This window comes from Bos taurus, chromosome 18 (genome assembly GCF_002263795.3).
Source record: "Bos taurus isolate L1 Dominette 01449 registration number 42190680 breed Hereford chromosome 18, ARS-UCD2.0, whole genome shotgun sequence".
NCBI classification, from domain to species: domain Eukaryota; kingdom Metazoa; phylum Chordata; class Mammalia; order Artiodactyla; family Bovidae; genus Bos; species Bos taurus.
In genome coordinates this window covers 64,595,529-64,621,677 of record NC_037345.1, presented here as the reverse complement: position 1 = coordinate 64,621,677, position 26,149 = coordinate 64,595,529, and the positions used below count along the sequence as shown (strand labels likewise).

Sequence of the window (26,149 nt, the reverse complement as noted above, 5' to 3'; positions counted from 1 at the left end):
AGATCTTCACGACCAAGATAATCAAAATGGTGTGATCACTCACCTAGAGCCAGACATCCTGGAATGTGAAGTCAAGTGGGCCTTAGAAAGCATCACTATGAACAAAGCTAGTGGCGGTGATGCAATTCCAGTTGAGCTATTTCAAATCCTGAAAGATAATGCTGTGAAAGTACTGCACTCAATATGCCAGCAAATTTGGAAAACTCAGCAGTGGCCACAGGACTGGAAAAGGTCAGTTTTCATTCCAATCCCAAAGAAAGGCAATGCCAAAGAATGCTCAAACCACTGCACAATTGCACTCATCTCACACGCTAGTAAAGTAATGCTCAATTGAGCATAATTGAGTAATGCTCAATTCCCCAAGCCAGGCTTCAGCAATACATGAACCGTGAACTTCCATGTTCAAGCTGGTTTTTGAAAAGGCAGAGGAGCCAGAGATCAAATTGCCAACATCCGCTGGATCACAGAAAAAGCAAGAGAGTTCCAGAAAAATATCTATTTCTGCTTTATTGACTATGCCAAAACCTTTGACTGTGTGGATCACAATAAACTGTGGAAAATTCTGAAAGAGATGGGAATACCAGACCACCTGACCTGCCTCTTGAGAAACCTATATGCAGGTCAGGAAGCAACAGTTAGAACTGGACATGCAACAACAGACTGGTTCCAAATAGGAAAAGGAGTACGTCAAGGCTGTATATTGTCACCCTGCTTATTTAACTTATATGCAGAGTACATCATGAGAAACACTGGGCTGGAGGAAGCACAAGCTGGAATCAAGATTGCCAGGAGAAATATCAATAACCTCAGATATGCAGATGACACCACCGTTATGGCAGAAAGTGAAGAGGAACTAAAAAGCCTCTTGATGAAGGTGAAAGAGGAGAGTGAAAAAGTTGGTTTAAAGCTCAACTTTCAGAAAACGAAGATCATGGCATCTGGTCCCATCACTTCATGGGAAATAGATGGAGAAACAGTGGAAACAGTGTCAGACTTTATTTTGGGGGGCTCCAAAATCACTGCAGATGGTGACTGCAGCCATGAAATTAAAGGACGCTTACTCCTTGGAAGGAAAGTTATGACCAACCTAGATAGCATATTGGAAAGCAGAGACATTACTTTGCCAACAAAGGTCCGTCTAGTCAAGGCTATGGTTTTTCTAGTAATCATGTATGGATGTGAGAGTTGGACTGTGAAGAAAGCTGAGCACCAAAGAATTGATGCTTTTGAAGTGTGGTGTTGGAGAAGACTCTTGAGAGTCCCTTGGACTGCAAGGAGATCCAACCAGTCCATTCTGAAGGAGTTCAGCCCTGGGATTTCTTTGGAAGGAATGATGCTAAAGCTGAAACTCCAGTACTTTGGCCACCTCATGCCAAGAGTTGACTCATTGGGAAAGAATCTGATGCTGGGAGGGATTGGGGTCAGGAGGAGAAGGGGACGACAGAGGATGAGATGGCTGGATGGCATCACTGACTCGATGGACGTGAGTCTCAGTGAACTCTGGGAGTTGGTGATGGACAGGGAGGCCTGGCGTGCTGCGATTCATGGGGTCGCAAAGAGTCCGACACGACGAGCGAGTGAACTGAACTGAAACTTCCTGTGAATTTCCTAGACTGCTCTATAGAAATCAGAGTACATCCCTTGTAAAAGCAAGCGAAACCCCGCCCCATCCTTGGAGCCTGAGAACTTGGTTTCCCTCAGCTTGTGGGAAAAAGGGAAGTGAGTTCTGCTTTGACCAGAGGCAAGTGTGGTGGCAGCGGAAACTACATCACCCAGAAGTCTGTACGGTGCGAGGCGGCTGTGACTGAGCCAGTGAAAGCTTAGGAGAGGCGGGCGTATGTGCTTGCGCACTGCGTTGGGGCGGGACTTCCGGCGTTTTCTCTCGTAGTCTCTTGGAGGCTCTTCGGCTGTTCACCAGCAACGGCCTTACCTTAGCCCGCTGAGCGGTGAGGTGACCTAGCGGAAAAGCGGGAGGAGACAAGTTGTCCCCGCTATTCAGAATCGGCTCTGAGGCCCTTTGAGCCCGTAGTTGTCGGCGGTGTCCTCCTTCCTGCCCCACTCGCCGCATCTCCTGGCCCAGCTCTTCCCACCGGCCAGTGACCGAGGTCGGCGCAGGTGGGTGCTGTGTCTCCCGGGCCCCCACCTGGCCCGACTCCGAGTCCCAGATCCGGACGGAAGGGTGCCCGTTCAGGTCCCTGCCGGTCAGCCCCAGAGTCCAGAACTGAGGGCGGCCTTGTGAGGGGTCGCCCTTGTGAGGGGTCGCCCTTCAGCTAGTGGACTGGGCTGAGGGAGAGAGTTCCCTCTTGGGCGACGGTGCAGGGCTTGCAGGTCCTCCCCTAGTCGGCAGCCTTGGGGAAACTTGGGGTCACTTTTTTCTGGGACAGAAGGGAACGGAGTGCCTCACCTGAAATGGCAGCCTGAGCAGGTGCGAGCCATGGAAGGTTGTTGTGAAGGAGGCGGGACTGGGAGAACCGTGTCTAGAGTTAGAAGTTGGGAGAAAAGAGTGCGAATGGAGGCAGGAAGAGTGGGAGGTCTTATAGACCCCAGGAGAATTTTGGGAGAGGCTGGGCCAGGGAGGTAGCGGGACATTGGAGATGGGATAAGACTCTGGGTAGGTTTCTTCAGTAGAGTCTACAGGACTTTCTGATGCTCCTTGTGTGGCCAGGAGGATGTCGACTGGCCCAGCATGGCGTGGGAATCAGATTGAGGAGGGGGTCATAAGCTTGTTGCCTGAAATGGGCCCTGTGGTGAGGGAGGGGAGGGCTCAGAGTAGGAGGGCAGGACGTGAATGCTGGGTGCGGGCATCCCTCATGCTACTTCCAGGAAAGAGCATACCTGTCTGAGGAGGGATTCTGGCCTGTGTCTTCAGGGTAAAGAGCTTCACGTCTGTGGGGCCTGCTGTGGGTGCTGGAGTGGATACTCCACTGGCAGGCTCTGCCGACCCTCACTGCTTCCCCGATGGAAGGAGGGAAAGATCAACCAGGCTGGTGGGGCCAGTGGGTCCTAGACCCACCTCACCCCTCACCTCACCCCTCAGGGCAGGAGGGATGAGACTCTGCTTCAGTCAAGGGCTCCCAGCAAGCTCCCTTTTGAGGATTATTTACTGAGTAGGCCTGCTTGCTGAATGGACTAGTAGCTGACCTGCCTGCTCAGCCCCTCCCAATGACTCATTAAGTTAAGAATGTATGAAAATTAACCAAGAGTTAATCAATATTCCTCTAAATACACACACAGGCAATTTGAAATGAACCTGTTCACTCAGTTAAATCTTTGTGAACACTTTGTAATTGGCTTGTCATTGCTTTACCTCTATATATTTGCTTACAAGGTAAAGTTTTATGTATGACATTTTCTGAGATCCTAAAAAAATGTGAAGACCCCAAATTTCAAAACTATACCACTTCAATTGCCTGAAAATACATATAAAACTATCTTATGGACAGTCATAGCTGATACATGGTATGTCCTCCTAACATTAGATACCAATATGAGTCTTCTGAGGTTGGAATAATTCTTATCTTCAGTAGAATTTTCTTTTGCCTGAAGTTCAGGGAGGCTCAGTCCTTCTCCAGGGACACCTGGTAAGAGGCAGTACTGTTTGCTGACATGCTCAGTCATGTCCAACTCTTCGCGACCCCATGGACTATACAGTCTGTGGAATTCTCCAGGCCAGGATACTGGAGTGGGTACCCTTTCCCTTCTCCAGGGGATCTTCCCAACCCAGGAATCAAACTAGGGTCTTCTGTGTTATAGGCGGATTCTTTACCAACTGAGCTATCAGGGAAGCCTGAGCTTAGACTGACAGGCAGAGGTCCTGTTACACCTGGGCCAGGAAAAGGTGGAGGTCCAACTCTGCTGTAGGATTCTAGCACTGTTGTCCACGTCTCATGAAGTCTTTCTTCCCCCAGGGCCCCATGGCAGTGGTAGAGATGCTCATGAGTCCTGTACAGGTGAGTCATAATTATCAATCTGATAGTTTTATCATCCTGATATATATGCCCTTGAGGAATGGCAGTGTCACAAGACTTCTATCCCTATTTTCTGTCTTGCATCTGTAGACCATGTGCTCTCACCATGCCCAGGATCCTATATTTAGTCCTGTGTTATATATTTGTCAGCAGTTTCATTGCTGACAGCTGATGGGGGAAGGTGTGGCAGGGAGCCCTGGCCACAGGATTTAAAATGTCCAGACAGTTGCTCATGATACTGAGGTGGAATATGCAGGGAACTGTTGGTTCTGTCATATCTGTGAGAATGGGGTGCTGGGACAGGGGTGCACAGGTATCAGGCCTTGACTGATAGCCTGAGGTCCTGGTTCTCTAACCCTCAGGTTGAGGGCAGGTAGGGAAGGTTTGAAGCAGACCAGGAAGGTGCCATGTCTCAGATTTTAATAGGCTCCCTGTGACTGCAGAGTAGAAGACAGACTAGGTATGCATGAAGGCTGGGAGATATGAGGGGAATTTCTGCAATCATCCATGTGCTTGTTTGTGGGGGCTACACCTGAGTGGTGGCTGTGAAGGTAGGGATAGAGCTGCCCATATTTTTTTTTTTTTAATGTTGTTTATATTTTAAATTGAATATATTTGATCATATTTTATATTTAAAATTTTATATTTATCATGTATTTTAAATATTATATATTTAGGTGGTTTACAGTGATGTGTTGTCCATATTTTATGTAATGGAGAATGAGGTACTCAAGGAGGTAGGCTGATAGGAAGAATCAGGGAAGACCCCATGTTTCTGGCTTCATTAGGAAGGATGGATACCTCATCAGCTAAAATGAGGAAGCAGCTCTAGTTGTAGGGAGAATTTCCAAATGGAATAAGAAGAGTTAGTTTTTGTCCATGTCACAGATGTTCCAGAGATTCCCAAGGGGAGGTATCCCAGAGTTGTCAGGAAGGTGCAATCCCACAAGTGAGATGCAGTGAGGAGGAGCGTGAACAGTTGGCCCTGAGCCCTGGCACTGAGCTTATAAAGACAAGCACAAATCTGAGTTTGTCTGAGGGTCAGCATCTGGGGGAGGGACTGCAGGGAATCACTTTTACACAGAGTCTGGGTTTCACAGGAAGGATCCAAGGTGGAGACAGCCATGGCATAGGATCCTTGGGTTGGACTAAGCTGCAGGTAATATTTAGGCAGTATCATTTCTAGTTGGTGTTGGGAATGCCATTAGAGGACAAGGAGTGAGGATGAAGGGCCTGAGTAGTAGGTCTCTGGGTTGGATACCTGGTTGGTGGTGATGGGCATCACGAAGACAGATGAGTAAGCAAAGTGTCTGTGTGACAGCAGGGTGTAGGTGTGAGAAAGTCTTCAGGCCAGTGCAGACAGGAGATGGATGTTGAGGATGGAAAAGGAATTAGCTGAGAGAGTCTCTAGACCTAGGGTGCAGTGGGAATGTGACTGGGGAGGTCTGTGTGCCTGGGCTTCACGTGAAGAGAGAGAAAGGTGTTGACTGCTTGTGGGACAGTCCTTGCAGTGCAGAAGAGGGAAAGAGCTAAGGGGACATGAGGTCTCATGTAGGTGGGATGGCTAGAGAGGAAGCAAAAAACAGGGCCCTGTGGGGAGAGCTTCTGGGGTGTGCCTCCAGGGCTTGGGGTGGGCCCTGGCCTTAGAGGACTTTGGGGTTCAGGGGCAGGACTGGCTGCGTTAAATGTTGGATGCATTTGCCATTCACTGCCTGGACTCCATGTGCAGAGCGCCCTGTAGGAGGTGAAGGAAGTGCCTGTGGTGTCTGTGGTGGGGTGGGTGTGGTGCTGTCACTATGGAGGGGTCAGAGTTGTCAGGAAGGTGCAGTCCTACAAGTGAGATGCAGTGAGGAGGAGAGTAAACGGTTGCCCTGAACCTTGGCACTGGGCTTATAAAGACAAGGACAAATCTGAGTTTGTTTGAGGGTCAGCATCTGGGAGATGGATCCCAGGGAAATTGTCCAGCAGGAGAGGGGTAGGGCCATGCATGGCAGTCCACAGCCTACATGGTGGTTTGTTTTCTTCTGTGTACTGGACACAGGGATCCATGGTCATGAGGAGAGAGCAGGCACTGATGCCCTTAGGACGTATCTTGAGGGTGGGACACGTGGGAGGAGGCTGACTGGGGACCGATGCGTAGGGGGAGGGTGAAGGTCCTGGAGAGGGATGTGCATCAGTGGTTGTACCCAGAGGATATTAACTTGTAGAAGTGAGTGAGTGGTGATGAGTGGTGACACAGAGAGGCCAATGACATTTCAAGCAAGTTTCATTGCTTACATTTCCTGAAAGGAGGCACACTGTGTAACCCAGGGTCATGTGGGGAATCACCATACTTGGTTAGCAGGTGCAAGCACCAGCTTGGGGAAACCAGTGGTCAGAGCCTTTTTTGGATTTTCAGGAGAAATGTGGGGAGGGTTGGACAGAAGGCTTAGGGATGAATAGTTTGGATAATTCTGTGTACCTGGAGTACAGGAGCTGTCTCTAGCTGTCTGGTACCTGGCTCTGGACTGATTTAGGGCAGGGGAAATACTGATCTGGTGAGTGAGAGTTAGTTCAGGAGTTGGTTCAGAGTATGAACTCTGGAAGCAAGGGAGATGTGAACAAATTTGGCCTTAAGTTTAGCCCTGTAATTAATGGATGGCAAATAGATAAATACAGAATCCACAAAACTAAGTTAAAACAGGAAGCTGTTCATGAACCAGACACTTTTGATTTTGGCAGGACTGTGTGGTCTTCGAGGACGTGGCTGTATATTTCTCCCAGGAGGAGTGGGGCCTCCTTGATGAAACTCAGAGACACTTGTACCATGCTGTGATGACAGAGAACTTGGCACTCGTGACCTCCCTGGGTAAGCTCTGCACACTCACCCAGTGTTCTGAGCTGCACTCTGTTCTACCCCTTTTCCCAGGGGCAGCTCTGTGCTCCCCACATTGAGAGCTTCCTTTCCTGGTTTCCTGGTACGTGTGCTGTTGGTGCTGGGGCTGGACCACGTGTGCGGTGTCACTGTTCTCCCGCAGAGCCCTGTCTCTCCCATTCTGAGAACTTGCACTACAGGGCTCAGAGTCAGAAATCTAAATTTTATCTGAGACCCCCTCTGACCTGGCTTGTCCCTGGTAGGTGATCAGACTAGATGCTTGGACTCTTGTTGCCCCAGGCTTTCCCCTCCTCTTGCTGACATTTCTTTCAGGCACCAACCAAGATACGAATTCTGGAACCATTACTGCTTCTGCAGTCTCTCCTATGAAGCTGTTAGAATTTTAGCATGTCAGATGCCCTGTGTTGAATTTCTGGACGTGTGCTGGCCCCTCCTCTTTCTGTCTTTCCTGTAGGACTGGCGTCTTCCTGATGCCACATCAGTGCTCACCTGGTGCAGGAGGGAGGACCCTGGGTGCCTGATAGTGTGGTCTTACTGCATCTGTGGCAGAAGACACTTAGAATTACCCGAGCTCAGTGTGCGGTCCTGGGAAATGGTGCCATGTCAGAACTGGGGACTTGTTCTGTGTTCACCATGGATTGATGCTATGACCACTGGCCGTACCTCATTTCTTCCTTTTCTTCTCAATTTTTATTTCTTCTGTCAGCCTCCAGCCACACCTTTGTGACCCTCACTTGTCACATGTTCCATATCACTGCTTTGTATATAAGATGTCCTGAGGTCTGCATGTATAGATCCTTAAACAGTCTAGAACTTTAGCATCTCCTTTGTATCTGATGTTTCAAGGTCTGGGCACCATCTTTGTCACAGGGCTCACCTGTCACCCATAGCCATGGGTGTGGTGGAGGCCCTTTGCAGAGGACTGATTTGGAGGCCTGCTCTGGTCTGAATGTTTGTGTCTCCACACATTCCATATGTTGGAAACTTCATGCCCAAGGTGACAGTATTAGGAGATGGGGTCTTTGGGGTGATTAGGTCATGAAGGCAGAGCCTTTAAGAATGAGGTTAATGCCCTTTTGAAAGGGGACCCCACTGAGACTTCCCTGGTGGTCCAATGGTTAAGACTTTGCATTTCCTATGCAGAGTGCCTGAGTTAGATTCCTGTTGAAGGAACTAAGCTCCCACATGATATGCAGCTCAGCCCAAAAGATTAAAAGAGAAAAAAGGAGGAGACTGCACAGAGCTTCCAGGCTCCTTCCACCATGTGTGAGGACGCAATGAGAAGTCTGTGACCTAGAAAAATGCATATGGGCTCTGGGTTCCATCCTCTAGAAATGTGAGAAATAAACTTCTGTTCATTACAAGCCAGTCAGCTTATAATTTTATCATAGCATCCCGAATGGACTGAAAGAGTAACTCTTCCTTCAGTCTTTACCTGTTGACAGGACTGTGGGAGCTCCCCAGGTCCATCTCTGCACAGCAGACCTTCCTGTCTCTGGCTCTGATCTTGGGTGTGTGTGACACACATATTTCTGATGGGGCTGTCCTTTCCATCAAAGTCAACATGCACTTTACCAGCATCTATCTGGTTACAGGTTGTTGTCATGGAGCCCAGGGTGAGGAGGCCTCTTCTGAGCAAGGTGTTTCTATAGGGATGTCAGAGGTCAGGACTGCAAAGCCAGATCCATCCTCCAGGAAGGCCCAGCCCGGTGACATGTGTGGCCCACTGTCCAGAGACCTTTTACCCCTGCCTGAGCATGACAGAATGTACCCTGATGAAGGACTGTACGTTTGTGGAGCAGACCTTTTCCAGCACCAGAAGGAGATTAGAGACAAACTTTGCCGAAGGGCTGAGGGGCAGCCTTCATTTGTGACCAACAGCAGTGTTCACACAGGAGAGAGGACCTTGACCTGCAGCAGAGATGGGAAGCCCTTCCTGGGCAGCACAGGCCTTCTGCAGCAGCTGGCCCCTCGTGGTGTGGGGCAGCCACATGGGGACACTGAGTGCCAGGAGGCCTTTGGTCATGAACAAAGTGGTTACAGGTGCACTCAGTGTGGGAAAGCCTTCAGCCGAAAACAGATACTTGTTGAGCACCAAAAAATCCACACTGGAGTAAGGCCTCATGAGTGCAGCATATGCGGGATGGCCTTCATTAGAAAATTTCACCTTGTTCAGCACCAGAGAATCCACACTGGAGAAAGGCCTTTTCGATGTGGTGAATGTGGGAAATGTTTTAGGTACAACTCCACGCTCGTTAGTCATCAGCGAGTTCACACTGGATTAAGGCCTTATGAGTGCAGCAAATGTGGGGAATTCTTCAAGTACAATGCCAACTTCATGAAACATCAGAGAAAGCACAATGGAGAAAGGCCTTTTGAGTGCAGAGAATGTGGAAAATTCTTTAGGTATAACTATAGACTGATAAGACATGGGAGAGTTCACACTGGAGAAACTCCTTATAAGTGCATTGAATGTGGGAAGTTTTTCAGATACAGCTCCACATTCATTAGACACCAGAGAGTTCATACTGCAGAAAAGCCTTATAAATGTAATGAATGTGGGAAATTCTTTAGGTACAATTCCACACTCATTAAACACCAGAGAGTTCATACCGGAGAGAGGCCTTATGAGTGCAGTGAATGTGGAAAATTTTTTAGATACACGTCCACCCTCATTAGACATCAGAGAGTTCATACTGTAGAAAGGCCTTATGAGTGCAGCTTGTGTGGGGAATACTTTAAGTACAAATCCAAACTTATTAAACATTGGCAAAATCACACCGGAGAAAGGCCTTATGAGTGCAGTGAATGTGGGAAGGCCTTTAGGTACCACTGCAGACTCATTAGACATAAGAGAGTCCACAGTGGAGAGAGGCCTTATGAGTGCAGTGAGTGTGGGAAATTCTTTCGGTACAACTCCAACCTCATTAAACATTGGAGAAATCACACTGGAGAGAGGCCTTATGAGTGCAGAGAATGTGGGAAAGCCTTTAGCCACAAGCATATACTTGTTGAGCATCAGAAAATCCATACTGGAGAAAGACCTTACGAGTGCAGCAGATGTCACAAAGCCTTCATTAGGAAGTCCCACCTTGTTCATCACCAGAAGATTCACACTGAAGACACTATGAGTGCTGTGAATGTGGGGAACTCTTTAGATACAACTCCAACCTCATGAAGCAGAGTTCAGTGGTAGAGACCTTATGAAGGGGTCTGCTGTATAGCACAGGAAACTATATTCAATATCATGTAATAAGTTATAATGGAAAAGGATCTGGGAAAGAATTTTATATGTAAACTGAATCATTTTGATATATGCCCGAAACACTATAAATCAACTATACTTCAGTTAAAAACCAAAATACCATTTAAGTACAGAAGCTATAGTAAATGAGGTACTACTCCAGACTCCTAACTCATAGGTGCTGGAGAAGCCCCTATGAGTTACGCTGGGCTATGTTCACTTCTGAGTGAACATAGCAAACATGGAAAGTTGTTTTGGTACAGCTCCCCACTTTAGACATCAAGAGTTCATACCAGAGGCAAACCTTTTCAGTGAATGTAAGGTTTTAGCTTAAGCTGCGACCCGATTACACGTCAGTGATTTCACAGTGGAGAAAGGCCTTAGTGCAGCAGTTGTGGATACATGTTCTGCCGAAACTGCGACCTCATTCAGCACCAAAAAGTTCACACCAGAGGGAGTATTGCAAATGGGGAAAGATTAGCAAGTTGCTCTAATCTATCCCTGAGAATGTCTTTTTTTGATGGTGTAAAATATATCTAACAATGCTGGGCTTCCCTCGTAGCTCAGCTGGTAATGAATCCACCTGTAATATAGGAGACCCCGATTTGATTCCTGGGTTAGGAAGCTATGCTAGGGAAGGGATAGGCTACCCACTCCAGTGTTCTTGGGCTTCCCTGGTGCATCAGCTGGTAAAGAATCTGCCTGCAATGCAGGAGACCTGGGTTCAATCCCTGGGTTGAGAAAATCCAGTGGAGAAGGGAAAAGCTACTCACTCCAGTATTCTGGCCTGGAGAATTCTATGGACTATATAGTCCATGGGGTCGCAAAAGAGTTGGTCATGACTGAGCGACTTTAGGGCTTCCCTGATAGCTCAGAAAGGTAAAGAATCCACCTGCAGTGCAGGAGACCCCGGTTCGATTCCTGGGTCAGAAAGATCTGCTGGAGAAGAGATAAGCTACCCACTCCAGTATTCTGGCCTGGAGAATTCCATGGACTGTATAGTCCATGACGCTGCAAAGAGTCAGACACAACTGAGCAACTTTCACTTTCATATGTAACAAAATTTACCCTCTACCTTTTAATGTTCGGTGTAGTGTGTTTAAAAATTAATAGCTAGTTTCCAGAATTCTTTTTCATCTTGCAAAAATGAAACTCTGTACCCCTTAAACAACATCTCTCTCTTCTCCCTCCCTACCGTACCTGTCTACCTCTGTTTTACATTCTTGTCTATGAATTTGATTATTCTGGATACTTTGCATAAGTGTAATCATACATTTTTTTCATCTCTTTGCAGCTGGTTTATTTAGCTTAGAATAATGTCCCCATGTTGAAGCATTTGTCAGCATTTTCTTCTCTCTTGAGAAGGAATCAGAATTGACCTGCCTAAAACATGAGGAAGGGTGCTGATTGTCGATACAAGTTTGTCTGATATGATGACATTTAGAGAAATAAGAGATCCTGATTTTGTATGGAACATATATTAATAGCTTTACTGAGGTATTGGCATACTCAATTTCATTTATTAAAACTGTAAACTGTATTTTCACATAGGTGTACACAGTGGGACTATCACCAAAGTTATGATAATGAACATGTCCATTACTTACAGAGTTTCCATTTGCACCAACCCTACCCAAGTTGCCATCTCCAGGTAGACATTGTAGTTTACATTTTCTAGAATTTTATATAAAAGAAATCCTGCAGGTATTCTTATATGAATTTTCACTAAGTTCATAAATATATTTTTTATTATATGTGTGCAAAGGAATGATATCAAATAAAAATAAGCAAGGCTCTCTTATGTATTAGAGGTGCATTGTTTGTAAGCAAATGTGGGTGGTTTTGTTGTTGTTCTCACTATCACTGAGAAAATGTTATTTAAAGTGGGAACTGAAGTTGAAACTAAACTGAAATTCAGTTTTGTATGAATTTTTTATGAATAAAAAATTTTGAACCTTTTGCATCATACACAGCTTCCACTGACATTTTTCTAGATTTTCTTCTTGACTTTTCTAGTGTCCTTATCCTACATCTTTGTGTCAAAGAAGTTCTTAGGGAATTTTTGCAGTGAAATACACAACATAAACTTTATCATCTCACTATTTTAAGTGTTCAGTTTCATGATATATTGGGATCTCCAGCAAAACAACCCATCAGTGTGTGTGTGTGCATACTCATACACATGCATTTGTGTAGAGACAGAAAAAAGAAATATATATATATTTTATTAATTTTATTTGGCTATGCTGGGTTTTCCTTGCTGTGTGTGCTAGTTTTCTCTAATGTGGGATGGTGGTGGGGGAGTGGGGGGGCTACTCTCATTGCAGTACGTGGGCTTCTCATGCAGTGACTTCTGACTGTGGAGCATGAGCTTTAGGCCAGCGGGCTCAGTAGTTGTGGAGTACGGGCTTAGTTGCCCTGTGACGTGTGGAATATACCCAGACCAGGGATCAAGTCCATATTCCCTGCGTTGGCAGGTGAATTCTTAACCAGTGGACTAGCACAGAAGTCCACCTTCCTGTCTTGCTCACCATGGCCCTGTCTTTAATCTTTACTTGCTTTACCCTGACCTACCACAGTGAAAGTTATAAATTGGATCTAATGCTTAGGCTACGTGTGTTTGCAGAGCAGTAGACCACCTGACCTGCCTCTTGAGAAATCTGTATGCAGGTCAGGAAGCAACAGTTAGAACTGGACATGGAACAACAGACTGCTTCCAAATAGGAAAAGGAGTACGTCAAGGCTGTATATTGTCACCCTGCTTGTTTAACTTATATGCAGACTACATCATGTGAAACGCTGGGCTGGAAGAAGCACAAGCTGGAATCAAAATTGCCAGGAGAAATATCAATAACCTCAGATATGCAGATGACACCACCCTTATGGCAGAAAGTGAAGAGGAACTGAAAAGCCTCTTGATGAAGGTGAAAGAGGAGAGTGAAAAAATTGGCTTAAAGCTCAACATTCAGAAAACGAAGATCATGGCATCTGGTCCCATCATTTCATGGGAAATAGATGGGGAAACAGTGGAAACAGTGTCAGACTTTATTTTTCTGGGCTCCAAAATCTGCAGATGGTGATTGCAGCCATGAAATTAAAAGACGCTTATTCCTTGGAAGGAAAGTTATGATAGCATATTCAAAAGCAGAGACATTACTTTGCCAACAAAGGTCTGTCTAGTCAAGGCTATGGTTTTTCCAGTGGTCATGTATGGATGTGAGAGTTGGACTGTGAAGAAAGCTGAGCGCCGAAGAATTGATGCTTTTCAACTGTGGTGTTGGAGAAGACTCTTGAAAGTCCCTTGGACTGCTAGGAGATCCAACCAGTCCATTCTAAAGGAGATCAGCCCTGGGTGTTCGTTGGAAGGAATGATGCTGAAGCTGAAACTCCAGTTCTTTGGCCGCCGCATGTGAAGAGTTGACTCATTGGAAAAGACTCTGATGCTGGGAGGGATTGGGGGCAGGAGAGAATGAGATGGCTGGATGGCATCACTGACTCTATGGACATGAGTTTGAGTGAACTCCGGGAGTTGGTGATGGACAGGGAGGCCTGGTGTGCTGTGATTCATGGGGTCGCAAAGAGTCAGACACGACTGAGCTACTGAACTGAACTGAACTGAACTGAGGACACCACTTATTAGACCCGCACTGTGGATGGATGCCCTGTGTGTGTGAACGACAGCCTAGTTGTTGTTTGTTCAATCAGTCGTGTCCAACTCTGTAACCCCATGGACTGCAGCATGCCAGGCTTCCCTGTCCTTCAACATCTTCCAGAGCTTGCTCAAACTCGTCCATTGAGTCGGTGATGCCATCCAACCATCTCATCCTCTGTCGTCCCCACGATACAGCCTGGTATCTTGTGCCTATTTGGTTTGGTAGGTTTGGGGACCATCTGAAATATTGTCTCTGTACCTCTCGTGATGCATCGCCTTTCAGACGCGTGAAACCCCGCCCCAGTACTCAGAGCCTAGGGACACCCCTTCCGGCAACCCTCTGAGGCTGAACTTTGCCAGAGTTGGGCAGATAATTAGCCTGTGCTCTAGAGCTGGGGAGCCACAACTACTGAGCCCAAGCCCTAGAGGGGCCCCTTGCCAGGGCCTGGAACTCCGTAAACTACATTACCCGGAAGGCAGTGCGCCGCCTCCTACAGCACAGAACCAATGAAGCATCAGAAGAGAGGCAGTTTGGTTCTAGAGGACCGCGCCTGGGCGGTCCTTCCGGCGTCAACCGCAAGCGACTTCCTGTGAACTCAGTACACATTTGGTGAAATCGGTTCCCTGGTGGGGATCTTGGGAACCCTGTGCCGCCTTGAGGTACAGCGAGCTGGGTAGGCGCTGGTACAGCTGTCCTGAGGCGGATCTGAGGCTCGGCGTGGGCTCCATTCGGCCAGAATCTGTCTCTGTGCTGGAACAGGAGCCGCCGTGCCCGGGCCCTTCCTTCGCCTACCGACTCGGCTGGAACGGCTGCGTGGATGAGTACGATTGAGGTAAATGCTTTGACCTCTTGGACCCCTCGGCCAGCGTTTTGTTTTTTGTATTTTTTTTTTAATACTTTTATTTTGCTATTGCTGCGCTGGCCTTTCTCTAAGGGCGGAGAGTGGGGTCTACTCTCTGTTGTGGTGCTCGGGCTTCTCATTGCGGAGCCGGGACTCTAGGGCTTGGGCTCAGTAGTTGTGGCTCCCCGGCTCTAGAGCACAGGCTAATTATTTGTGACACAGAGGGATCTGCAGCATGTGGGATCTTCCCGGATCAGGGATGGAACCCATGCCTCCTGCATGTGGACTCCAATTCTACCGCTGAGCCATTGAGGCAGCCCCCTAGTGGCTCGGACGGTAGAGTTGGCTTGCAGTGCCAGAGACCCAGGTTCAATCGCTATGTCTGGAAGATCCCTGGGAGAAGGAAATGCCTGGAAAATCCCATGGACGGAGGAGCCTGGCAGTCTACAGTCCATGGGGTGGCAAAGAGTCGGACACGACTGAGTGACTTCACTTTCAACTCTTCATTTTTTAAAAAATATTTTCTTTTTATACATAAATTTGGATGCTCCAGGTCTTCTTTGCAGCATGCAGGTTGAGGCATGTGACTGGGATCCTGACCTGGGATCCAACCAGGGACCCCTACATTGGGAGCACAGAGTCCTAGTTACAGGACCCCCAGGGAAGTCCCTCAGCCAAGTCTTACCATTCTGTGGGACCTTCGTCCTTAACAGTGTTTTCTTACAAGTGTCATATATTTCTATTTATTGTTTCCCCAAATGGTTGGTTTACCACATATAGAAATATGAGGTGTGTAGAAAAAAATTGCAGAGAACCTCCTGGTAAAGTTGAATAAGCAGCTCTAAAATTAATATTCATTCTCTTCTCAAGCCAAGAAATTCGATATACGGACTCTCCTGGTGGTCCAGTGGTAAATTGTCCGCCTTGCGATGCAGGGGAGGAGGGTTTGATTCCTTGTCAGGAAATTAGGAGGCTTCCCTGGTGGCTCAGATGGTAAAGAATCTGCAATGTGGAAGGCCCAGGTTTGATTCCTGGGTCTGGAAGATCCCCTGGAGAAGGGCATGGCAACCCACTCCAGTATTCTTACCTTGAGAATCCCATGGACAGAGGAGCCTGGCAGGCTACTGTCTGTGGGGTTACAAAGAGCCCACACGACTGAAGCAACTTAGCACACATACACACAGGGAGCTAAGATCCCACATGCCTCAGACCAACTAAGCCCATGAGCCACAGCTACTGAGCCCACATGAGGTAACTCAAGAGTTCCTGAGCCACATGGAAAAGATCCTGAATGATGAAGTGAAGATCCCTAGTGTGGCAGTTAAGACCTGATGCAGCCAATTTAAAAGACAAAAAAGAAATGCAGTATAAATAGGATCCCGGAAGCTGCATAAATGTGGGTGTTCTAAAACAATTATCCCATCCCCCAAAAGTTAAAATTTTCTTTCATGGAAGCATTTCCTTGCTTTTCTTGATAAATTTGCCAGTTATGTGGAAATTACTCAAGGACTATGGCTTACCATCACTCCGTTGTTTTAAAACTCTTTTCTGAGTGGAATCACATAAATATAATGTATTTTCTTCATCTGCACAACTTGGCATGAGTTTATCCATGTTTTCATAGCTATTCATTTATTTTCCTTTTTTGTGCAGTATTCTATAGTATGAACATATGAGGACAGGGTCCTTATAAATTCAGCTGTTGAAGCTTCTTTTGTTTTTGTTTTGTTTTGGCATTTATAAACATTGCTACTGTAGATATACCTGCCATGTCTTCTGGGATATACCCAGCACACATTTGTGTAGCGTATATGTTAAAATTGTTATTTTATCTAAATGAATGTTTCCACTTTTTAGTCTTGTTTTATTCCTTGTTACTAATTTTTTTTTTAATTCCTTGTCACTAATTTTAACTTAGTTCTTTGAATGGCTTGATTACACTTAATCTACCTGTAGTTAATTTTGCTACACACTTATGCATTAGGTACATTTACAGTTTTACGTTACACACCCATGTAAAGAGTTTTTGCTTTTTCAGTCATTGTACTCTTCCAATATTTATTATTTATAAGTTATTTAAATCTACTCCAGTACTATTGCCTGGAAAATGCCATGGACAGAGGAGCCTGGTAGGCTACAGTCCATGGGGTCGCAAAGAGTCGGACATGACTGAGCGACTTCACTTTTCACTTTCACTTTAAGTCTTTACTCGGGTGGTATCAGAAGAGAAAATGATGAAGATATCTTGTTAAAATATTTGTTATAAGGGGGACAAAGTGAATCATTTTAAGGGTAATAAGTTATAAGGCTTTGAATCCATATCAAGATGTTTTAGAATCCAAGAAGATTTACAAATGATCTCTCTGAACATTGGTGGGAAAAAACCCGTATGGATTTATCAAAGAATATGAATAAAAAGTACATGTTCTTCAATTCTGTTGTATAATGTAATAATAACTTCAAATCAGAGTTTAATATATGAATTATGTAAGCTGAAATTTTATATCCAACAGTTTTTAACGTAACTGTTGGGGGAATGTGTAGTTTCCTCGGCTCTGTCTTGCCACAGCAAAAATTTGAAGCAATGGATGGATCAGCGTTACAGGTTGGGGTTACAGATCCGTTTTATTTGGCAAGCAAAGAAAAATAATCCTCAAGGCCTGAGAGCAGGCCGACCCAAAAAACACGAAGAGAATAGAAGCCAGCTGTTCAATTTTGGCTCCTTTTTTATATGTTTTTTCTCCTCTCCCTGAGCCTGCCCTATGTAAATTGGGCTAGCCAGGAGGGCTGTTTGCTTTGCCTGAGGTTCTCACTCCCGTCCTCAGACCTTCCTTTGTTCTATTTTCAAAGGCTTTTCCCTTCTTTGTCTTTCAGCCACTACCATTCTGGACTCCTTTTTCCTATTCTAACTACCTATCATAACCAATGGCACCCCACTCCAGTACTCCTGCCTGGAAAACCCCATGGACGCAGGAGCCTGGTGGGCTGCAGTCCATGGGGCTGCTAAGAGTTGTACACAACTGAGCAGCTTCACTTTCACTTTTCACTTTCATGCCTTGGAGAAGGAAATGGCAACCCACTTCAGTGTTCTTGCCTGGAGAATCTCAGGGACGGGGGAGCCTGGTGGGCCGCCGTCTATGGGGTTTCACAGAGTCGGACACGACTGAAGCGACTTAGCAGCAGCAGCAGCAGCAACATAACCAAAGTAAACTTTGAAAGGGAAGTATAAGAACTCCTGGTCACTTGTTGTGGCCAGCTACAAGTGGGAAGAAGAGGAAAATGTATTATTGACAAGGGAGAAGCAAGAAAATCAAATGGAGGTGTCAGACCTGGACATACAGGAAGACTTAATTTTGATATTTGTAGCCTCGGGTATAATAATGTAATATGACCTGCCACAACCATTTCCTCACCAACATGATTGCTTTCGTTTTGTCTCATTGAACTTCAGTCACACTATCCTCATACATGGTACTCAAACACACTGCACATGACTGATGGACTTTTCACTTGTATCTTCCACTTCTGGAAAGCCTTTTCTCAAGACATCCATATTACTTTATGGAAGAACTCCATAATATTTTCTGTCATCTTTTACATGCTTTGTTTTATCCTTAAGTATTTCTCTTTGCCTTAAATATAAAATGTTTTATTCATGGATATTCTTTTTTGACTATGTTGCTGATCAAATTAAAGTTACATGGCCCTGCTCTTCTCACAGGTTTCACATTCAGCAGAACCTTTTATGGACTCCACTGATGAGTGGCAGGTGTTCTGGAAGTGTTACGCTGCTACTCTTCCTGGACCTGGTGTCTGGAGATCCTAGAGAAACCCTAAGTCCAGAGTTCCAAGTCCAGGCCAGAGGTTATATGGAGGGATTCCCTTTTTGGCAGCCAGTGGACTGAGATGTGGAAAGTTGTCCTAGGTACAGGGGTAGTCCGTGCAAATGCTTGAGCCTGTGATGGGGCGGGCGTGCTTTAGGACGTGTGGGTCTTCGTTAATGTCTGGTAAGAACAGAGAGCAAGAGGGCCAGAGTCGGGCCTAGACTGCTAGCCTGAGAAGGTGAGTTTCTGTTCTGAGAATGATGGCAGATGTGGAATTTTTGGTACGGAGGGGAAAAGTAATGTGACTTAGGTTTAAAGAGGCTGCCCCTGGCTGCAGAGGACACAATAGACTGGGGAAGAGGAAGACAGGCAGATAGCAAGGAGGCTATTGTAATCATCCTGATGAGCAGTAGTTGTGCCTAGACCAGAGTGATAGGTATGGAAGTAGGAGAAATATTTGGCTCCTGAATTTGTTTTTAAAGTTTTAACAGTAGACTAGATTTTATAATGTGGAGTGAGTCACAGATGACTCCAAAGGTTTTTTTCCCTTTACATCTGGAAGGGTGGTAGTGTTATCAGCTGAGATGGGGAAGTCAGCAAGCAGAATCCCCTTCTGTGAGACTGTTAGGAATTGGGTCTTGTGTTGAGTCTCAGATGTTCCAGTGACTCCTGAGTATAGGAGACCAGTGGATGGCTGAACTTGCAGATCGAGAGTGCTGGGGAGTCTTCAGGATGCCATTAGGGGACAAGGGAAGGTGGGGGGCTTTTACAAAGGTCATCAGCAGGAAGATAGGGGGAGGGAAAGTCCAGCATGTGGTCCAGGTATTTATGAGATAGTGCTTATGAAATTGATGCACAGGAAAAGCAGAAAAGGAGACGAAGTGATGCCAAAGTCAGGCTGCTGCTTATTGACCCTCCTGTGTACTCACTAGGTTTTCGTGGTGGAATTTGGGGACTTTATGATAGAATGTCAGGTGAGTTTACCCACGATCTGCCAGCTGGGTGTGGATTTTTGAATGATTATTATGTGAACAAAGATTGTAACTTTTGAAGAGACATAATGTGCAGTATGGAAGTGGAAACTGACCAGGGATATTTAGATCTGAATGTTGTGACTGAGGATAAAGTCAAGAACAAGGTTTAGTGGGGAATCCTTCAGAACAGGGCTAGGGAGCTGCCAGTGGAAAGTGGGTGAACAGTGGGGTTGTGTTGTATTTGTCAGGCACTTTCTGAATGTTCAGGAGATGAGGGGAAGCTGGAGACATGCCAATTTTGTGAACCACGTGGCAGTGATCAGGGTCAGATATATAGTCCACTGAGTGATATGCTTGTGGGGAAGGTGTGTGAACTAACTTCCTGAGGTACTAGGAGTCTGAGAGAAAGGTGGGCCTAAGTTTCTGTGTGTCTGGGAGACATGATCCTGGGAACTGTGGCTGTTGTTTTACAAGAAAGGGAAGGGGCCCTGCATGCCAGGCCCACCACACAGATAGCCTCTGTCTATCCACCTGCCTGTAGTCACTGAGGATTGTACCTAGTGTGCAAGGAAGGATGAAGTGTTTTGGGTACCACTGCCCTCTATGTTAGGAAATGGGAGGATGATGATGCCAGAGTTAGGGTGGGCTGGGGTTGGTTGATTATGGGGTCCTGGGGAGAGAAGCTGCTTATGCACACATCTCTTCCCATCATCACAGGGCCCTGTGACCTTTGAGGACATGGCTGTGTACTTTTCCCAGGAGGAATGGAGGCTCCTTGATGAGGCCTAGAGATGCCTGTACCATGATATCATGCTGGAGACCTTTGTACTGGTTGCATCCTTGGGTAAGGCCCTCACCCTTGTCCCAGCATCCTGGGCAGGTATCTGACTTTCCCCTTTTTTCCAAGCTCAAATCTGTTCTCTTCATAGCTGGACCGTGGTTGCCTGTCTGGTACTGCTTCCCTGTCCTCTGTTTTGCGGGTACTAAGGCTGAGTGAGTCTGTGTCCCACCTCCTTTCACAGGTAGTCGCAATACCAGTGGCTCTGAAGTTTTCTCAGTGAAGATTGTCTAAGTCAAAAGACTTGGGATAAATTCACTGGATTCTCAGCCACTCACTGCCAGTTTGACTCAGTTGACCCCTGCATCTCTGTGCTCCAGGTTCTGCCTTGATCCAACTCCATTTCCTGGAGCCTGACTGACCAGGAAGTATTGGAACCAAGGTGGGACTATCTGTGGGGTCCACTTGGCTGTTGCTGCCAGACTGTCCTGTGGAGAGGCCCATTATTGCACAGCACTGGTTTTCTAACCTGCCTGAGCTCCCTCGTCCTCAAAATAGTCCCATGGTTTTATTCTTCTGTGTCAGACACATATGTGTGATGGGGCTGCCCATTCTACCAAAATCTATGTGAAATTCCTCCTCATATCTCTGGTTTCAGGTTGTTGGCATGGAATAAAGGTCAAGCAGAGAACTTCAGAGCAGAATGTTTCTGTAGAAGTGCCACAGAGAAATACCTCAGAGATAGACCTCTCCACCCAGCCTCTCCCTGGGACATGCGTAGCCTGAATGTAGAAGGTGGTGTGTGTGTAGCTGAGGACATGGGAATAAACCCCGGCCAGACCCTGTGTGGAGCAGGTTTGAAATTTCAGCAGAACAGTGGAGATAAACTCTTTAGAAGAGGCGTGGGTAAGGCCTTTATGAAGAGATGCACACTCCATGCACTGGGGAAGGCTTTTATGTGCTGTGAGGCTAGGAAGGATTTCCCGGGTATCTCTCGCTATTTCCAGCAGTAGATTTTTTTTTTCATCTTTTATTTTATTTTTAAACTTCACAACATTGCATCAGTTTTGCCAAACATCGAAATGAATCTGCCACAGGTATACCTGTGTTCCCCATCCTGAACCCTCCTCCCTCCTCCCTCCCCATACCCTCCCCCTGGGTCGTCCCAGTGCACCAGCTCCAAGCATCCAGCACCGTGCTAGATTAAATTGCAAAAGGGCACTGAGTTTTTGGAACTTTCTCATAATGGACAAAGGCAGCGTAAATGCCACGAATGTGGGGAAACCTCCCAAAAGTCCAAGCTTGCTCAGCACCAGAGAGTCCACACTGGAGAGAGGCCTTATGAATATGCTGGATGTGGGAAAGCCTTCAGCTATGAATATGTATTTGTTTGGCACTGGAATGTCCACACTAGAGAAACGCCCTATGGGTGCAGTGAACGTGGGAAAGCTTTTAGTGACAAACATGTACTTGTATGGCACCAGTGAATTCACTGGAGAAAGGCCTTACAAGTGCAGTGAATGTGGGAAACCCTTCTGTTGCAAATACAGACTTACTCAGCATCAGAGAGTCCATGTCCATAGTGGTGAGAGGACTTACGAGTGCTGCGAATGTGGGAAAACCTTTACCTGTAAACCCATACTTTTTAAGCACCAGGGAATCCACACTGGAGAAAGGCCTTACAAGTGCAGTGAATGTGGGAAAGTCTTTAGATGTAATTCCAGCTTTGTTATATAGAAGAATTCATACAGGAGAAAGGCCTTATGAAGGTAGGGAGTGTGGAAAGCTATTTAGCCGAAGCTCCCAACTTGTTGTACACCAGAGAACTCACACTGGAGCCAAGCCATATGATTGTAGTGAATGTGGGAAAAGCTTCACCCCTAAAAGCAAACTTGTTCAGCACCAGAGAGTTCACACTGGAGAGAAGCCTTATGAATGCGGTGAATGTGGAAAAGTCTTTAGGTTCATATCCAGCCTCAGTAAACATAGAAGAGTTCACACTGGAGAAAGGCCTTACAAGTGTAGTGAATGTGGAAAGTTCTTTAAGCGAAGCTCCCACCTTAAAGTACACTACAAAATTCATACTTGAGCAAAGACGTATTACGAGTGCAGTGAATGTAGGAAATGTTTTAGCCAAAGCTCTACTCTTATTACGCATCTGAGTTCACACCAGAGAAAAACCACACAAGTGCACTAAATGTGGAGAAGTCTTTAGCCAAAGCACCCAACTTAATTAACACCAAAAAGTTCACACCACAGAAGTGCAGCACCAGCACAGCAAGTGGGGGAATATTTTTTGTCAAATGTGTGCTCTAACTCAGCGCCAGAACCTAACAGCCCATAGAGTAGTGTAGTGAATGTAAAAAAGCTTTGAGCCGAAGGTCTAACCTTGTTTGTCATCAGAACACTCATACTGGAGAAAGGCCTTCAAATGAGATGAGGAGAGAAGAGAATGAGCTGTTGCCTTAGTTAATACATCTTGCTGAACTGGCTCTGTGAGGGACTTCTCAACTCTAAGTGGAATGTCACCCGTGTGCACGGCCCTAATGTGGAGATGGTCTGTGGGTACCCAGTTCCTAGGAAACTTTGAGGAGCTAGGCTGTGACCTCCCAGGGCCCTTGACAGACCTCGTGTCATTGTGACTTTCTTACCTCTACCAAGTGGCAGATCCTCATACTGGGCATCTACCAAGTGGCAGATCCACATACAGTGAGATCAGTGTAGGTAGACCTTTGTGCTGTCCTGTACCCTAGAGGGAAGCATAAGTGGCCTGAGGACTTGGGTGGTGTCATGCTCTTAGGTCCTGTCAACTGCATAGGACACAACCTAAGCAGCTTTGCCAGTCTGGGTTCTGCTGGAAGCTCATAGAGGTTTACATTATTTGGTGGTATTGGATCATTTTATGCCTAGGATGGATTTTCTAGCTCCAAGTCACCCTTTGGGGAACTGCCTCATTTTGCACTACTTTGTGTAAAAATAAAGACTATTGCTTAACACAACATGCGTCTTTGGTTTTGTTCACTTTGAGACTGCTGTTAAGAACCACATTGGACTATCAGGATGAAGAGGAACAAGTTTTGTGGGTGTTCCAAACTTTGTGTACTTCAGTGGGAATGATAATGGCAGAGAACAGTATTCAGTCTAATTTGATCTAATTTTCCAAGGTCTCCTGGGGTAGACTGCAGGGTTCTGTGGGACTAATGTGACCAGATGTCAGAATTTTGGGTAGGTCTTCAGGTCACCCTGAGATGAGGATAGTTGTGAGCAGCACCAGTGTTTTGTTTTGTTTTGTTTTGTTTTTGGAGCTGCATAAGTTGTCTTTTCACATGAGATGTCACATCATGCCCCCAGTATTGTTTAAGGGAAGAAGGTCCCTAGGCCCAGCCATAGCAGAGCCACATGCCACAATGTCCACAACTTGGGGCTGGTGTTGCTCAGTGTTAACTTACAGACACTGGGTGGGAATCATACTTGTTGCAGAAACAGGCATAGAGTTAATAGGAACTGAGAGACTAGCAAACAAGAAGGGACACACCTTTTCTAAAGCTGCATCCACATATGTTCCCATGGCTGTTTATGATAAAGTTTTTGCCAAAATTCTCAGATGTTACAGAACTGGTTTTGGCGTCATATAGCATCTGCAGATTGTTTATCTAAGGCCATTACTGCACAGTGAAGACAGTGGGGAATAAGAGCAGAAATCCTGAAGTCCAGGCATGTGATTTTCAGGACCCAGACAGAGTTCTTGGATAACTTTGATTGCTCACCAGTCTTCATTGCTACTCTGACAGAATCCCTCCCATGAGACCAAGAGAGAGAATGGATTTGAGGTGTGATTGCCAGAGTTCTCCTTTTCCAAAAAGATACTGATTTTTATGTGAAGTCAATTTTTATACAGATTTAATTGAGCTTATGTATAGTTGGTCTGCACTGAATAGAACATCCCTAAATTGTCCAACTTGATAAGTTTCAACCACGCATGGAACCATCATCATAACAAACATCCATCACTACCTGTAGAGCCCCTATGTGTGTACTGAATGTGACAAAGCTTTGAGCCAAAGGTCTAACCTCATTTGTCACCAGTATGCTCATACTAGAGAAAGGCCTTCAAATGAGATGAGAAGAGAAACAAATGAGCTATCTCCTTAGTTAATACATCTTACTGAACTGGTTCTGTAAAGGACTCCTCAACTGTAAGTTGAATGCCATCTGTGTGCACACCCCTAGTGTGGAGATGGCCTGTGGGTACATCTCCAATTCAGTAACTCAGTGTTTTCCAGAACTTTAATATCATTGGAGTGTTTAATGTTTACTTTTTTATTTGTCATTTTCTTTCTACATGCATAGTTACTTTAAGAATCATCCAAGTTGCCAATGTGAATAATTTTTTTCTGATAAATATATTATTTGGGTAGACCATCGTTTAACTGTTTATCCATTCATCTGTTAAAGGATTGGGTTTTGTGGTTTGTTTCCAGTTTGCCTGCCACAAGTAAGCAAACAAGTAAATAAAATCCTTTATATGGACACTTGGTTTCATGTTCTAAAATGAATGACTACCCATTTGCATTCCCATTGACAGTGTTCAATTCCCCGTTATTCCTCACCAGTAGTGGTTGGTATGGTTAGTATTTTAAATATTACCTGTTTTAAAAGTATGGAGACTATTATCTGATTGCATTTCCCTACTAATTCATGATGTTGGACTTTTTTTTTTCATTTGCCAGATAATCTGAGAAGACAATAAGTGTGTTGGAACTTCAGTTTTCTTCACTGAATGACTTGGCTAGGTTCTCAGAACATTATTCGCCACTTTATACTCCTAATAATTAACATACTTGACATACATAAAAATATTTACTCATTTTTACATAGGACATTTAGCCCCACCCTGCCTCATTTAACTTTTAAATAATTCAAAGTGTATTTCCAGACTTTGACACTTTTTCATAATTTTCATAATTTAATCAAATACAGGAATCTCCTGCTTTCCAAAGTTCAGATTACATCACTTGTGTTTTATAAAGACACATTAGTACATGTTTTTATGAAATCCAAAGAAACTTCCGAAGTATTTTAATCACTTTTATGAAAAAAGCCATAACACCATATTAATGGCTGTTCATTGGGAAAACCGAAGTGGTGTATCAGAATTTTGAGAAAGAAGGGAATATTTCTGCTTTATGACATCTCAGTTTATGAAACATTTCCTAGGAAAGCTGTTCATTGGGATAGCAGGAGCAATCTGTAATTAAGCTCAAGTCACTAAACCGTATTCATTTTCTATGGCTGCTATAATGAATAACCACAAAGTTGATGGTTTCAGACGAAACATGAATTATTTTACTCTTCTGGACGTCAGAAGTCTAAATCACTTTCACAGGGATAAAGTCAAAGTGTGACTAGGGGCTTGGTCTCTCTGGAGGCTCTAGGAATGAATTGTCCTTGCCTTTTCCAAAGTCTAGAGCTGCATTCCTTGTGTTTGACGGCTGAAGACCACTTCCTTCCAAGACCAGCAGTGCAGCATTTCAGTCATCAAATCGCCTTCCTCTACCTGTCTTTTATGAGGAGACCTTGGAGTCCATCTCCGGACAAACATACTTTTGGGGTAATCTCCTCTCCAAATCCCTACTAGAGTTGGCAAAGTCTCTGACCATATAAGTAACATGAGTTCCAAAGATGACCCAGTTGTCTTCGGGGAATATTCATCAGCCTGCCACATTGAGTCTAAGTCCTTCAAAATGTGTTTGTTTTCAGGTATATTCATTGCAATCATAATGCAAAATATTACTTGTAGGTGTGTATCATAAATGTCTTTGACCTCTAAGTATGTATGACCTCATAATTTTTCCAAAATGTTGACGTCACTAAGTCCTCTACCTGTACCACATTCTCAATTTCAAGTTCTTAAAATTTTAGAATGCTCGATGCCCTGTGTGGCACGACTCCCTACGCGTGCTGACACCTCCTTTTTCTGTCTTTGAGAAGA

The 26,149-nt window shown here is 45.4% G+C and overlaps 1 protein-coding gene and 1 pseudogene across 2 annotated transcripts; both read left to right on the top strand.

The window, feature by feature from the left end:
- Positions 1–2,086: 2,086 nt before the first annotated feature.
- Positions 2,087–12,055, top strand: ZNF548 (zinc finger protein 548). Its single transcript, NM_001206808.2, has 4 exons — positions 2,087–2,115; positions 3,909–3,950; positions 6,690–6,816; positions 8,439–12,055. The coding sequence occupies exons 2-4, from the start codon at positions 3,915–3,917 to the stop codon at positions 10,019–10,021; spliced, it is 1,746 nt and encodes a 581-aa protein (NP_001193737.1). The 5' UTR covers positions 2,087–2,115; positions 3,909–3,914; the 3' UTR covers positions 10,022–12,055.
- A 2,523-nt stretch (positions 12,056–14,578) lies between these two features.
- Positions 14,579–23,158, top strand: LOC101909173 (zinc finger protein 852-like; annotated as a pseudogene). The gene is made up of 2 exons (XR_009491231.1): positions 14,579–20,223; positions 20,538–23,158. The product of XR_009491231.1 is annotated as a zinc finger protein 852-like (transcript).
- The last annotated feature ends 2,991 nt before the right edge of the window (positions 23,159–26,149 follow it).

Coding starts and splice junctions, on each gene's coding strand:
- ZNF548 (NM_001206808.2), top strand. CDS start 3,915: ATGGCAGTGGTAGAGATGCTCATGAGTCCTGTACAG. Junction 3,951..6,689: donor TGCTCATGAGTCCTGTACAG/GTGAGTCATAAT, acceptor TGATTTTGGCAG/GACTGTGTGGTCTTCGAGGA. Junction 6,817..8,438: donor GGCACTCGTGACCTCCCTGG/GTAAGCTCTGCA, acceptor ATCTGGTTACAG/GTTGTTGTCATGGAGCCCAG.